We start from the raw sequence: 15168 nt of genomic DNA, 5'->3' as shown, positions 1-15168 counted from the left end.
TATTCATATTCATGTTCATGTTCATGTTCATGTTCATGTGCATGCGTTTTCGCTAATCCTAAATCACAACCATATTAAATATTGTTGTCTTGTGTATAATTAGTTTATTTTATTGCTCATGTGCATGCGCTTCTATCAATCCCAAATAACATAAAAAAGAGGTAATTTCTTTTCTCATTTTATTAAAATTCAGTATGTATTGTTTGCTTCAAATTTCAATACTCAACTATTCATGTTGACTTTGGGGCAGTAGAACAGTCTTTAGTCTTATCTTCTATATACTGCTAAATAAAGGGTCAGTTTTCAAATTATCTCAATTTTTATTTCTTCAATTTTCATGCTTTTTAAATTAAGAAAAAGAAAAAGAAACTGGCCATTATCTGGATATCATTATTTATCATCATGCACACTACAGCAAGAAAATTAATTATATTTACACAAAGCAGAAAAATCTTATCGTGATACTAGACGTGGCATTTATCTGTTCAATGGAGCCGAATCTTATTGTCTTATTTGTCACAAACGATCTAAGGGAACCAAACCAGTCGATGTCGTTATTTAGATGTTTACAAACTAATAAATTAATGACATAAAAGATGTTGCTGCTTTGTTTTCTAGGCTCAAATCCATATTAATGAATAAAGACATTAGCTAAGTATACTCTTAAGCATTTATTTATTCAACTTTGTCCAGCAAAACTATGCCACAATCTAGTACGTTTTATACATATGGCATGTGATTTGTCAATGATCACCTTATAATTATCTAAGAATTCTTACTGTGGAGAATTATGACTTGGTAAAGTTAACATTTATAGCGGAGTTGTTAGCTAAATGACAACCAAGTGACCAACAACTGAGGAACTGTAATCTGTATCATGCCAACTTATTTGCAACTTCATTTTAAATTCTGAAGCATTTGTATAAAAAAAGAAAGAAGAAAATTAGTTTATAAACTGATACCCCTCACATCCGTCACAACCAATTGCTCAATTTCAACATCAATTTTAAGACAATAATAGCACAACAATGCCTATTACACGCTCGTCTTTACAGGGCATGCCACTTATACATATAAATTGTGACGTGTGTATGGTGTTTGTAAAAACATTTTTCAAGATAACGCTATCATGCAACATCTTGTATGGTTGCAAAATTTTAAAATCAAGACTTTGTTGTTGTTGTATTATGCATGGTTCTTGCTTCATAAACGATTTTGTTTTTGTTTTTTTTTTGAGGGGCTATAAATGATATTATTTTAATAAACTAGAGTGGGGAGTGATATTTATTAAAAGTTTAGCTTACCATGCTTGTGACTCTAAAATATAATGCAAAACAACTTAAACATTATTTTGATTATTTTTTTTATGTTGCACACCTTGTCTTAAAGAAATTTTCAGTATTTCTGAAGTCTTGGGTACACATAAGAAAATGGTCATGCTGATATATTATATATTTTAGCTTTTTATTTTTCCTTTGTCTTAAAGAAATATATATTTTATGTTGGAGCCCGGCCATAAAATGGGAAACAAGGTGACAAAAGTTAGAATATCATACATGTGATAAATTCAAATTTGCAGTAAAAAATAATTCTTAAACCATTTAATTTGCATGCAAAATCTCCTTTTTTTTAATCACAAAATACTAATGACGACAAAAATTGCTTAGTAATCACCGATGAAGATCGATATATTTGATGAAGCTTACATTAACACAACAATTTAAAGACAAAAAATTCCAACATCGTTGGTGTTTGTCCGAATTTCTTTTGTATATATTTATGATAAACCAAATAGAAGACGTCCTTGGTAGCATTTGTATGCTGTACGTGTGCTAATTTTTTTTTTTTGGATAGGAATATGCTGCGTACTAATTAATTCATAGTTTAGACTGACCAAGTTGCTAATTGACATAAGCAAAGTAACCCCATGGATAAAACCAACATACAAGACAACCATGGCTTGATACTCTTTTTTATAAGTTTGTCTCATAGAAAAGATATGTGAATGGAAGAAAAATACAAACGGATAGCCTATTGCCTATGATAAGACATGTTTTGATAATGAAAAGAAATTGAGAAGATAATTTTAGCATTGTATAGTTATCCATCAATTGTGTTATTGGTCGATTTGTTGTCAAATGATTGATTTATTAATATTGATTTTTGCACATCGTTTTTGTAAATTATTGTATTTGAGTAATTATAATAATAATTAATGGGCCAGTGCATTTCAATATGGTCCACAATCCCCATATTATATATTATCAATTTATTATTGTTAATCCCATCTAAAATAAATAATTTATTGATAAAAAAGATTAGTGGTTTATAATACTTATTTACATAGTTTTAGGGTAATTTTAGGGTATGTTTGGTTGGGGTGAAAATAAGGAGGATGAAAAATAGGGAGAAGAAAATAGGGTGGAAAATGACATTTTCTACCGTTTGGTTTAGAAGAAAAAACAAGAGAGACAGAAAATGAGGAGGAAAATAATCCATCTGAGCTCACATTTGTTTATCCTCTCAATTTGGGAGGAAAATATGCCGAATGATATAATTTACACAAATACCCCCACTTTATTGCACTCACCTACCCCTTTCACTTTCCCACTACAAGGACATAATAGTTAATTTATGTAAACTACATTTTCCATCCTCCCATTTTTCTCTCCAACCAAACAAAAAAGTTTTCTACTCTCCCACTTTCCCACCCCTCCAACCAAACACGCATAAGGGAAAACCAAATCTTTTCTATCATTCTACTTTTCCATCCTCCCACTAATTTTTCATCCTCCCACTTTTTCATTTCTCAACCAAACGGACCCTTATTGTGATAACAAGGACGGTTGGGAATGGCCTGTCAACAATTGAAGCCTACTCTTCTTTAGCTTCATGTTTGCTATAATGTAAAAGGAATAAAATTAGAAGAAATGTAACTCGATCTATTATAAACTTGGCTAGACTGTAGCTAAATTGATCAAAATAGGCAAATACAATAATCCTAAGAGAGTAGTATTAAAATCTTCTCAAAAAAAAAAAAAAAAGTAAAGAAAAAGACAGTAGTATTAAAACTGTAATTTGACTAAGAGTCTTGTAGTTTAATTAATTGATATTTTTGGTGTTTTCATGACATCTATAGTTCAAATTTTCCCTCTCTGTTGTAGCTATCAAATTAAAAAAAAAAAAACTTGTAATTTGTTTCTATTTGAGATTTGATAGTAACATTTTAGCTTAAACTTAATAAATTGATAGTAGGAAGGTAAAAGATAGAATTTGAATTGCAGGCATGGAAGACCAAATAAAAAAAAAAAAAAACTTATACATACATATTTTTTCAAATTTTTGTTCTCAACTCTTTAACTTGGCAAAGTTGTGATTGGTGGGCTGTTACCGATATAAGACTTGTTGTCCATCACCCACATAAGAGAGTTTGTGAATAAAATTATGAAAGACGGTATCAGTCCCTCTTGTTGAACGATAGATATGGAGCATGATTAATATACTTTAGATTGAAGCAAAATTGTCTATCATAGTTTTAATATCAATTTAAGTTAACGATGATGTGATAAAATTCAATCTAATCATTTCAAAATAGATAAATAAACACTTTAGAAATTTTATGTAACTTGGTCAAGATGTCTAATATATCTTTATCCATTTCTATAATTCAAAATAACGTTCCCAACTACCACCCACACCCACCAGCCATCTCAGGTGGGCCACTGACGCCCACCACCACCACCACCTGTCAATTACGACAAATGGGCTACCCTCCTCCAGTCAGCACCTGCTGGCCACCATCTCTCAGCCATCAAATAGATGCTCCTCTCCTTCAACCACTATTCTCAGCGTATAAGCCTTTTTGGAAACTTGGATAAAACTTTATATCATTCTTGAAAACTTATCCCAAAAAAAGGAAGAAGAAGAAATGATTTCATTCTTGATAATGATTTAATTTCACTAAATGCTGCAATGCAATATTCTAAAAAATCCAAAAGGACTATTACTTGGCAATTAAAAAAAGATGTCCGACAAACATCTACGTCCGAAAATACAATAGTTTTCATGAAATCCATTTCCCTAAACCAAACGACCCTTTATAGACAAGAACCTTGTAGCACATGACTAAAAAGTAGCTCTTGACTTTTCCATGGTTTTCTTCTTTTTGAAGCAAAAAAAGGAACTTTCCAGGGCACCGACTAAGACCTTAAAGTCAAGCAAATTTCCTAGTGATTGGCTAAAATGGAAACCTTGTAAAATCCAGTTTGGGGTTAAAAAAACAGAAAAAAAAGAGAATTAAGCAAGATAGTAATTGGATTTCACAATAGTACTGGAGCTAAAGAGAAGAGAGGTGGGAGCAATATTTTTATTTTTCCGGCTAGCCCTTTAGTTTTATCTAAGATGTTTCCATAATGCTTTTGCTGTGTTACCCTAGTCCCATAGAACAAATCTCTTAGAATCCACCATGCTTTTGACTCAAAATTATGTGAGAATAGGGTGTAGTACACTAAATAAGTCACTGAATGCACCATCCAAAAAATAAAAAAGGAAATGTTTAGCCTTTATTCTGCCTGTATAAATCATTAACATCGCCATTAATATCCCCTCATTAATGGTATCTATGCGGAATGGAGAGGGAGGCCCAAACCAGACCAAATGGGCCCTAGCGAAAGAGACTGGTAGATCAATGTTCCATGCTAAGAATCTAACACTAAATTTTGTTTAAATCCAATTAAAATAAATTTAGTTTGAATATGATTACCTTTTTTTTTTTTTTTAGAAACTTTTGAATATGATTACTTTAAAGCTAATTTCACAATATTTTCATAATAAAGGTCAATGGACAAGTTGTAACTGGTTTTTATTTCTACCCACAATTAACATAACTTTTTCAAAATTTTTTTTTGAGTTGCTAATACGTCACTTTTTTGCCTTTAACAACTTGCCACCTAGATTTTGTTGTGAAAATTTTGTGAACGTGTTGTGTCAGTAGCACTATTCTTAAAATATTTGCTTTTATAGGAAAGAAAAAAATGTTTCAAAATTTTCTTATTCGTTAAAAAAAAAAAAAAAACTTCTTTTCCGAACTCTAGCTTATTTTGTCATTGGCAACAAAATGGGGCTGTTTTTTCCCTGCACTTTTATTTTTCATACCCTAAAACCCTACTATTTAAACAAACATATTAATATTAGTTTATTTTATTCTACCCAATGTGGTTCTCTGCCTTTATTTAATTATGTGTTATAATGTAAGTGTTTTTTTTTTGTGATTGTCTTGTTAAACACTTGGATATATTATTCAAGTTTTTATAAAAATTGATTTGATTGGATAGGATAAATTTAGTTGCAATTTCAAGTATATCTTTATTAATGAAATAGGTTTCATTAAAAAAAGTATACTAGTTGTAGGGCAAATTAACGAAAAATAGAATTTTACAGGATGGGGCGAGGATGAGGTAAAAAGTTTTCTCCATCATGTGGAGCGGGGCGGGAATAGGGCAAGACAAAACCATGCGGGGCGGGGACGAAGACCTCATCCTTCGGCCCAGCCCCGCTCCATTGCCATCCCTAATAATAATAATAATAATAATAATAAATTTAGAATATGACATTCTTCCTCATGTTTAATTACTTTGACAACAATTGACGTGCAAGCCATCTAAAATTGAATATTTTTTAATTCACTAAAATTAATCTTAACAATTTCAATTTCCTAACTCCTTTTCTTTGACATGTAATATATATATATATATATATATATATATATATATATATATATATATATATATATAGAGAGAGAGAGAGAGAGAGAGAGAGAGAGAGAGAGAGAGAGAGAGAGAGAGAGAGAGAGAGGAATTGACTTAATTTGAGGTAGTCACCCTCCATAGAAAAATATTAAAAGCAATGCATTTTTTTATTCTTCAATATCTAAGGTTGAATTTATAGGAGATTAGCTCTAATGTCATTGGCCACATGGCCTAAGATAATTGGCTAATTAATTGAACATGTGCTCTAAGAATTAAGTCATGTGCTCAAATTCTAACTAATTCATCATTAGCTCAACTAATCAATTAAATGGTATGTTATGATTCTTGTGTCCCACATGAATTAAGTATTAGCTTAACTATATGTATATAAACTCTTGGGTACCTTCCTCTTGCAAGCTGGTTTTTAATGATAAGTTCTACCCATCAGTTTGTATCACGTATGAATAAACTTGTTTTTTTTATTATTCCACAAGCCAAGGAATGTATATAACCAACATTGTACTAATAGGTTGGATGTCTTTATTTTTTTTTATTAATTATTTAAAGTGATGCAAAATGTCATTTTTCTAAGATTTATATGAGAAATAATTGATTTGAAATATGGTATTTTTGCTCAAATTTAGTTGCTTTTACAACGATTGAAATGAAGTCTAACAAAAGAAAAAAAAAAAAAACACAATCAAGAATGCAAAATAATAATTGAAGGATATTTGCATTTTCATTTAATCAAAATAAGATTTGCATTCTTGAATCATTTATTTTGTTTTATTAATTATTTTAAGTGATGCATTAATTATTTAAGTATAGTGAAATTTTGATGTCATTTTTCTAATATTTATATGAGAAATAATTTATTTGAAATATGTTATTTTTGCTCAAATTTAGTTGCTTTTGCAACAATTGAAACGAAGTCCAACAAAATAATTTTTTTTAATAAAACACAATCAAGAATGCAAAATAATAATTGAATGATATTTGCATTTTTATTTTATTAAAATAATATTTGCATTCTTGAATAGGTAAAAAACATGTGCATCTATATTAGTCTTTTTATCATGCAATTTCAAATTTGTAACACATATACTATGACCAAATCATTACACCACTTTGTCATTTTATTTTAATATTACAATTTTTTATAAGGAAAATTATTGAAATATTTTTTATGATACATTGATAGTTGGGGTGGGGTAATTTTTGGTAGAAACATCAGAAGTACCAATCAATTAAGTTACAAATCACTTAGCAACAAAAATGATTAAAATATTAGAAAAAATTAATAATAAGTGACACCGCACATTATGCAAGAACTCAGCTAGTATACCATTAAAATACAGAAAGATCACAGCAATAACTTGTTATAGCACCTAGGGGCTAAGGCTGAGTACTCATTCTGTTATAAACACTATAGCTTCTATCTTGTGATTCTTAGGATTTAATGGCCGCACTAATGAATAAATTTACATGCTACTGAAATAATGAACAAATTTATATGTTAGATTTTCAAAATCACTAATACAAGCATTCAATTTTTTTTCTTTCAAAGAAGCTTAAAAATGGAGGTATCAATTGTGACTGAAGTTGTCTCAATTGATGGAAGAAATGATTCTGTGAGTCGTTTAAAGAATTCAAAGTAGAGTGCATAAAGGAATTATTAAAGAACGGAAAAAATGCAATTACTCACTGAATTGGTTATAAAAGATTTTATTTTATTCAGCGTTACTAGTGGTAGCTCCATAATTTTCTTTTAGGGGGTCAGTAGCAGTAAAGTTAAGAATTTGTCATGAGAGCGAGTAAAAAATAAAATGATTAATTTTTTTTTTCTGTATGTACAACTTTCCTAATATATACAATAATCTAAAATAGTATTTTAAATACAATTTAGTATATAATACAATTATATTGCATAATAGTTTTAAAAAGTTATTAAAGATCGATAAAACAATAACCATTAAATGCATAAACAAATATAATTAAATAACTACGCATACCTTTCTTTTTATTAAATTAATAATAAATTATTATATTTATATGTAATATCAATTAAATAAAAATATATATGGTAAAGAAGAATAGTAACAGTAACACACCTAGGAGTGGGATTGAAAGTAAATATGAAATTAAGAAGAAAAAAATAGTGACTAATATAAGTTTTTGCATTTGAAGTGTATGACTGTTTAAACATATATGTGGTCACTCTTTCGAAATTAGAGTAAGTACTAAAAGACTTTTTAGACTTGAAAATCTATAGAGTAATTATCAAACTAATTGATCTTTCAAAATTAGAGTAAGTACTAAAAGACTTCTTAGACTTGAAAATCTATAGAGTATTTATCAAACTAATTGATCAAATAGAGAGAAAAGCTAAGAAAACATAAACTGAGAAAGAGAGATAGAGAGAATGAGGAAAGAATCACAAAGATAGATGCAGATATGTTGCTTGTAACAATGATTTTTTTTTTTTCCGGTCTAAATAGTCTAAACCCATCCTCACCCCACCTCGTGGTGCAGGGCTAAAATCTTGCCTCATCCCTGCTCCATCACCTTTGTGGGGCGGGAAAAACCCACGCAGAGCAAAGCTGGGAGGGGCAGGTTAAGCGGGGTGGAGCAAAATTGCCATCCCTAATTATTATTAATATTATTCCAAATAAAAATTGCTTCTTATATAGAATTTATAAAAAATAATCATATAAATTCATTTAATATAAATAATTGATGCACAATTATAGATAATTAATATATGCATTTTGTTAAAATCTCTCTCTCTCTCTCCATTGCTTGTTTTCCACGTGGGTGACTTGCCACCCAGCAACCCTAGTTCCCTAGTGGAGACAATATCTCTTGCTCAAAATGAGGAGGGATTTTATCCCTCAAGTTCCAAGCCATCCATCTTTTACTTTCCCCACTATAGATATGTGCTTCAACTCTCATTGGAATATATAGATTGAAACAAAGAAACATTGCGAATAAGAAAGTAAAAAGAGATATGTATTTAGTGTTAGAAATAATATGATGCGGTGGATGACCACTAGAGAGAATAGGTAATTCAGATATATAATTTGACTTTAATATTTCTTTCTCTGGTCCTTTTATTTCCTTTATTTTACAACACATTTACTCTATTGGCTAATTCAATGAACTCATACTTATAAAGAGAATTTTAAGGCATGCTTCGCATGACAGAATCTCATGCTCTCCTACGTGAGGTCACTGCTATATATATATATATATATTGATTTGAAACAACAAAGATCTTCAAACTAGTGACAAACATTAGAAGAGACCAACATTTTAAAGCTGAGAGGGGTTCTGTAACCTCTTAGAAACAAGCCAGCCCCTTTCTTTGTGCGTTAAACCTGAAAATCATCAATCACATTGACTTTACTACTGCACACCTCAACCATATTCTCCTCTATCCTGGTCTCTAGAATGCCATTACCAGCACTATCATCCAAAGTTGAACTAAGAGCAGTCCTGCCACGGACTTGTCGGGAAGGCCTTGACATTGAGTTATTTTGTGAAGCTTCCCCACGCTTTCTCTTCTTCTTTGTATCGAAGAAACCATATTCAAGAGCTTCCCATGCTTTTGTGGTCAATGCTCGGCTCCTCATACTCTGCCTCTGGCTGTTCATGGTAGGCTGTTGTTCCGTACTAGTCCCATCATCAGATATGTTTGATGGCTCAGGCTGCTGACTTGTTTTCAATAGAGACGTACTCTGCCTCTGGCTGTTCATGGTAGGCTGTTGTTCCGTACTAGTCCCATCATCAGATATGTTTGATGGCTCAGGCTGCTGACTTGTTTTCAATAGAGACGCTGACTTATTTGCACTTGAGTTGTCAATATTTTGCACCATGTCCATGGTGAAGGGTTCTTGAGTTCCTATATCTGGTGAAACATGAGGAAAGTTCAAGTCAATTAATGTCCGAGGTTGAGGATTTCCTGGAGACTCTTCTCTACCTAAGAAATTCTCAGTGACGCTCACTGCATTGCTCCCTTCTGGACTGCTTTTGGCCAGAGAACTGTCGGATGATAAATTTTGTGGACCCATTAGAAAAGCCATCTCAGGAAATGCACAAGGCAAAGTTGACTGGCAATGGGACTGATCGTCATTTTGTATCCTTTCTGCAGAGATATTTTCAATGCTATGGTTTGATTCTCCATAGTTATAAACATTAAAGTCCTGCTGTTTCTGGGCGGGGGCTAAATTTTCTGAACAGCTAGAATTAATCTTCTGGCTGAAGTGATAATTCATAGACTTCCCCTGGTGATTCTCATTAAACAGAATTGTGTTTGAACTTTCATGATTTTGCATTACTGCAATGGTCGGATCACGGGTATCAAGCACACTAGCACGATCTGATGAGTCAACAGATGTTTCCCTCTCAATCATATCTGCTGCCGGGTTTGAGGTATTAATTTCTTCTGCTTCATTCTCTGACTCTTCTGATGTATCTTGTTCAGTTTCACTGGAAGGACTCGAGGCGGGAGATAAACTATTAGTTTGAACAGGTAAACTTCTCAGCTCTCTAACGTTAGGCTGTTCTATTCCATGAATCATACTGGTATCCACAATAGTAAACTTCAAGAGATCTCGATTGCAGTTTGAATTTCGTGGCTGGAGGTAACAATGGCACTGTTTATTTGACAAACCATCAAAATCCTGTTTTCCAGTTGGTTCCCATTTGTCTTCGTTGTGCCCACTGCTTTCAGCTACTTCAATTTCAACCTCAAGAAGCCCAGGGTCTGATGCCACTTTGTACAATACATCACTAACAGAATCAAAGTAGTGATTACCTTTCACAAGTCTTCTTCTGGAAAACTTCTTAACGCCGGGAATAAGAAACACCAAAGAAGGCTTCAAACCACAAACACCAAGATCATCAGGCTGCTCAGAGTGCCATCCTTTTGCTAAAAGACGGGGCCAAACAGCTTCCCAAAAGAGATCACTGGATCGGGCTTTACTCAACCTGAAATCTCCTTTTAGAAACTTGATTATGTCTGAAGTTGAAAGAGAGGAGCAAGCTTTGCCAATTGGTATCTCAGGACGCGAAGAGAAAACACGATTGGTCTTTATTGGCTCCATAGCTTTGCCAGTGAGGTCCTGCTTCCCTTTGCCAATACCCACTGCTTCTATAAAAATCTTGATACCAACAGTATTCTTTAAAGTGAATATATATTCTTCAAATGAAATTTTTTCCTCTTCAAAAGTCCTAGAAACCTACAATGCAGTACAGTTTGTGCGAAATCAGGACATAACACATTTGTTGTTAGCAAATATGTAGTAAATTTAGCTGCAGAAGTTCAGTCACAGTAGCTACTACAGTGAGGTAACCCAGTGCAATTTCAGCAACTATTTTTAGTTAAAACATTAAAAGCAGCCCAATAGGTGACCACTGGACAATCATCAAAGCAAGAGAAACTAATGAATGTGAACCTAAGATTCTTTCATCTTGAAAATTTGGTTAATAATTGGCTTGAAATATTAGGAGTCAAACCACATCACTAAAATATAAAAATTCTTCAAGAAGTAATAAGAAAGACCATCGGGTAGACTTAAAGTGCACCCAAAAGATGAAGGGGCCTATAAATCAGATGACAAAGATAAGGAGCTCCAATAAAATTACACCCTCCTATTGAGGCAAATTTGTAGGAGCTAATGAATCCTATCCCCAGTTGAACCAAGGGCATGCAGTCTCCAAAACCTAAGCAATCTTTATGTATAACTCTCTTCCTTGTGCCATTTCTGTTTCCACATTGACAGCACCAACCATTTGGATTCAGAAATCGAAATTTCAGTTCACAATTGTCTCCTTTGAAGGCATATCTTCACCTACGTCTAGTCTACAAGGACATCATTTGCCTTCCTATCGCCCTAGTAAAGAGTTACACCAATGCTCTAACTGGTTCATTATAGGTTTCTGAATATTACTAGACCGTCAACACTACCTCCTAAACACAAATGAATCACCTACAAGAGATACTTACAAAATGTCTTGACATTGTTCAGAAACTAACAATAGATTCTTTAAGGGGGGAAACACTTTAATTTTGGACAATAATATTTTAGATAGAAACAGGAAGGCAACTCAGGCAGATAAGGAGCAACAGAATCAAGGATTTTTTTTTAATTTTTTTTTTTTAATTATCTTAAAAGAAAGAAATAAAGAAAAAAAGTTTAGTGTGGACCTGTTTCTTTTGTTACATAACGAATAAAATGGTTGGAAAAGCATTTGAAATTGAATTAAGTACTCCCAAGTATCTTGCTAGTCCAAGTAAAAACCGTAAAGAATTTCAAGCTTGTGACAAGGACCATCTGACCTCTAGGAATTAGAAAGTTATACCACTCACATTCAAAGAATTATTTAAACTAAAGAATAGATAAGAAATTTAAGTCACTCAAGAAACTTAAAATGGGGTCGATGCCAGGAGCATAAACAGAATTCCAAAACCATATATCTAAAGAACAGTGGGTATGTCCATAAAACTATATGACACGGGTTGGTCAACAAAATTAATATATGCAACCCTTTTATAAGATCAATCTCAGATCATTGATACAAATACTAATTTCTATAAGAGCATTGTGAACCAGCAATTGAACATATGATAAGTTGTGTACAATAATGTTAGAAAGATACCTCCAGCAATTTATTTTGACATTCCTCTGACACATGGGAGAACATTCGTGATAATAGTTCCTGTTGCCTCCAACCTGTAAATATCTTTTGCCCACATATATATCGTTTACTTCTTAACTTTTGGCATTCGGACCACCTGTGATATCTATCAGACCTATAAAACTTTCCATAATAGAAAGACAATATATCTTCCATCTTTTTACTCTCAACAAATCTCTTAACAAGGATAAGATTCTTCCCAAAGATATATAGACTGAGGAGAAAACTGTCACATTCAATATCCCTCCAAGATTCACCAAAAGAGCCAGGAAGAGGACACAAACCTCTCTCTTCCTGATCCATGCAATCACTTTTAACTGTTGTTTGAAGAACTGAAAGTTTTTCCACAAATTTATCGTTGCCCAAAACTGTAGCCAGAGATTCCATGTCCAGTTTTGAATCTTCATTGTTTGAAGTAATCTGGATATTTTTTCTGTTTTCACATTCTGCAGTTCTATTGAAGTTTTCAAATTGACAATTTTCCCACATAAGTGGAATGGGTAGTCCTAATGGAAAAGACATTTGCAGACTCGCCACAACTTCTGAATCAGCCAGTTCATTTATAAGTTGCAACCGATCACACTCTGCAATTAGTGAGGGGATCTCTGCCTGATACTGTTCTCCAATGCGAGGAGGCTCAAGTGGCTCTCCAAAAATATCACCTACAGGTGATAACTCTGTCGTAGCAGATTTGTCTTCAATGCCTTCCAAACTAGTGTCCTTCTGAATACATAGCATCTGCAAGAAATGCAGGAAAAATTGAATTGAGAAAATCACAACGTACATGAATCACATACTTTTAAGTATAGTTCTGTGTCAGACGAAATTTTAATTCGGTAAAAAAAAAAAAGCCAATATCTTAGATCCTAATATTTCATTATTCGATTGAAATGTAAGAAACCATGTTTGAGCACTTTGAAAATGATAACTTCAAATTAAATAAGATGGAAATACACTAATTTTATTCCAAGCATGTTTTGTGTTCTAACCTTTAGCAGTGGGCAGTTACAGATGCCTTGGTCAGAACAATAAATTACTCAAATGCCAACCATGTAAAGATAAATTCCATTTCTCAAAACCATATATATATATATATATATATATATAATGTCCACCATATGCCTATTTATTTATTAAAACTTATATATGATACCCTGTTAAGGAAGAACACACAAAAGCACTTTCTAACCTCGTCTGCTTTAAAAGTCTATAACTGAAAAAGAAGAGCTAGTTCATCTATCCTGATGATAACTACATTTTCAAAAATGATACATGATGAATTACTGCTCTGGTACAATAAAATTGATACTGGGAGCTTTGGCCCAACAATTTGGTTGCTATACATTGCATTTGCTCCTCATGAATCTATGAGGACAGGACCAAACCCTCTAACTAGTGGTAGCAAACTCTTGAAATGCTATAAACCAAGTTATATACTCCTCAAACAAAATATTTACTAATTCAAACTTCAAAATAATTGAACAAGATTAATATACTGCCATTTGTCCGACAATAGCTTGTCCAGATTAAAAATAATCGATTCCCAACATCTACAAGAAATCCCAGTATAATAGAACACAATATCAACAAGAAAAATTCCAGTATAATTCTTAATCTATAACAGATGGAATACCCCAGCTAAATCTCATATGTAATGTAGATATTTTTACATAACACCAATACAGAAATAACGATTATATATTCTTCATAAAAAAAAATATTGCAATTAAATTATCAACAGAAATAACCATATCTATATCCATTTCGAAACCCAGCATCAACACTTCACCCATATTCAATAATCAAAATAACACTATTAATAATACAAGAATACAAGATTAAAGAAACCTAACTACTCCTATATATATATATAATATAATTATCTATACCACCATCACATTATATATCAACCAAATTAACTGACAGTATTGAAGTAAAAATAAAACCAACCAAACATCGAGTTCTCATTGTTTAGTAATAATTCTCAAATAATCCCATCAAAATCAACATAATAAACACTGCCCAAGTGTCCAAGTACTAAGATAAATACATGAAATACATTGGATAAAAGCATAAGCAAAAGCATGCAAGAAATGATTGGGAAAGAAAGAAAGCATGTGTGACAGTAGTGATAACCTCCATGGAAGAACTTGAACGTTGAAACCCACGTGCAAAAATGGAACTTGGGTAAATGGGTCTTTCTTATTGACCTCGATTGTCAACTTCTACTTTGTAAAAAAAAAAAAAAATTAAAAAAAAAGTAATGAAAACATTAAAAACAAATAAAACAAAGAAAAATATAGATATAGAGAGAGAAAGAGAGTTCTTTTAAAAAATTTTACCTGGTGTCAGAGAGTAGAGAGAGCTTTCATAGGTACGAGAAGTTGAATTGTGAATGACTTGCCAAGAAGAAAGACAGAGAGGAATAAAAATAAAAAGGAAAAATGAGTTTAAATAAGAAAGAAAGAAAAAAAATAAAAAAGCAGAGAGACAAAAAGAGAGAAAAGAAAAGAGATTAACTACGCTTCTTTCTTATTCGGTTTGATTAATGACTGTGAGAGTGAGACCACACGCGTTCGTAGGTGGGTGTTCATGGATTCTCAATTTTACCAAATTGCCCATGTTGCTCTCATGTTCTCTACGTGTTTTCTTTCTCTGTTGTACGACTTTTTTGGAATTTTGGTTTTATTTTTTATAATATCAATAAGCTGTTGGTTGCAAA

General features: G+C 32.3%; 1 protein-coding gene across 2 annotated transcripts; it reads right to left on the bottom strand.

Annotated features, from left to right (window-relative positions):
• Window positions 1–8820: 8820 nt before the first annotated feature.
• Window positions 8821–14917, bottom strand: LOC142612584 (uncharacterized). Of its 2 annotated transcripts, none has more exons than XM_075784684.1 (4): window positions 14789–14917; window positions 14583–14671; window positions 12408–13184; window positions 8821–10987 (listed from the first exon to the last, which is right to left on the bottom strand). In XM_075784684.1, exons 2-4 carry the CDS (start codon window positions 14586–14588, stop codon window positions 9119–9121), a joined length of 2652 nt encoding a protein of 883 aa, XP_075640799.1. In that variant the 5' UTR covers window positions 14589–14671; window positions 14789–14917; the 3' UTR covers window positions 8821–9118. The 2 variants fall into 2 exon arrangements, with proteins under 2 accessions (XP_075640799.1, XP_075640800.1); XM_075784685.1 differs by having other exon boundaries at window positions 14583–14674; window positions 14789–14877.
• Window positions 14918–15168: the final 251 nt, after the last annotated feature.

Source organism: Castanea sativa, chromosome 10, assembly GCF_040712315.1.
Source record: "Castanea sativa cultivar Marrone di Chiusa Pesio chromosome 10, ASM4071231v1".
NCBI classification, from domain to species: Eukaryota; Viridiplantae; Streptophyta; class Magnoliopsida; order Fagales; family Fagaceae; genus Castanea; species Castanea sativa.
The sequence above is the reverse complement of the archived record's forward strand: the minus strand, read 5'-3'. Positions and strand labels throughout refer to the sequence as shown.

Excerpts from the sequence above, each read along its gene's own strand:
- LOC142612584 (XM_075784684.1), bottom strand. Across the intron at positions 10,988-12,407 it reads GTCAAAATAAATTGCTGGAG|GTTTCTAGGACTTTTGAAGA; the intron begins GTATCTTTCTAA and ends ACTGCATTGTAG.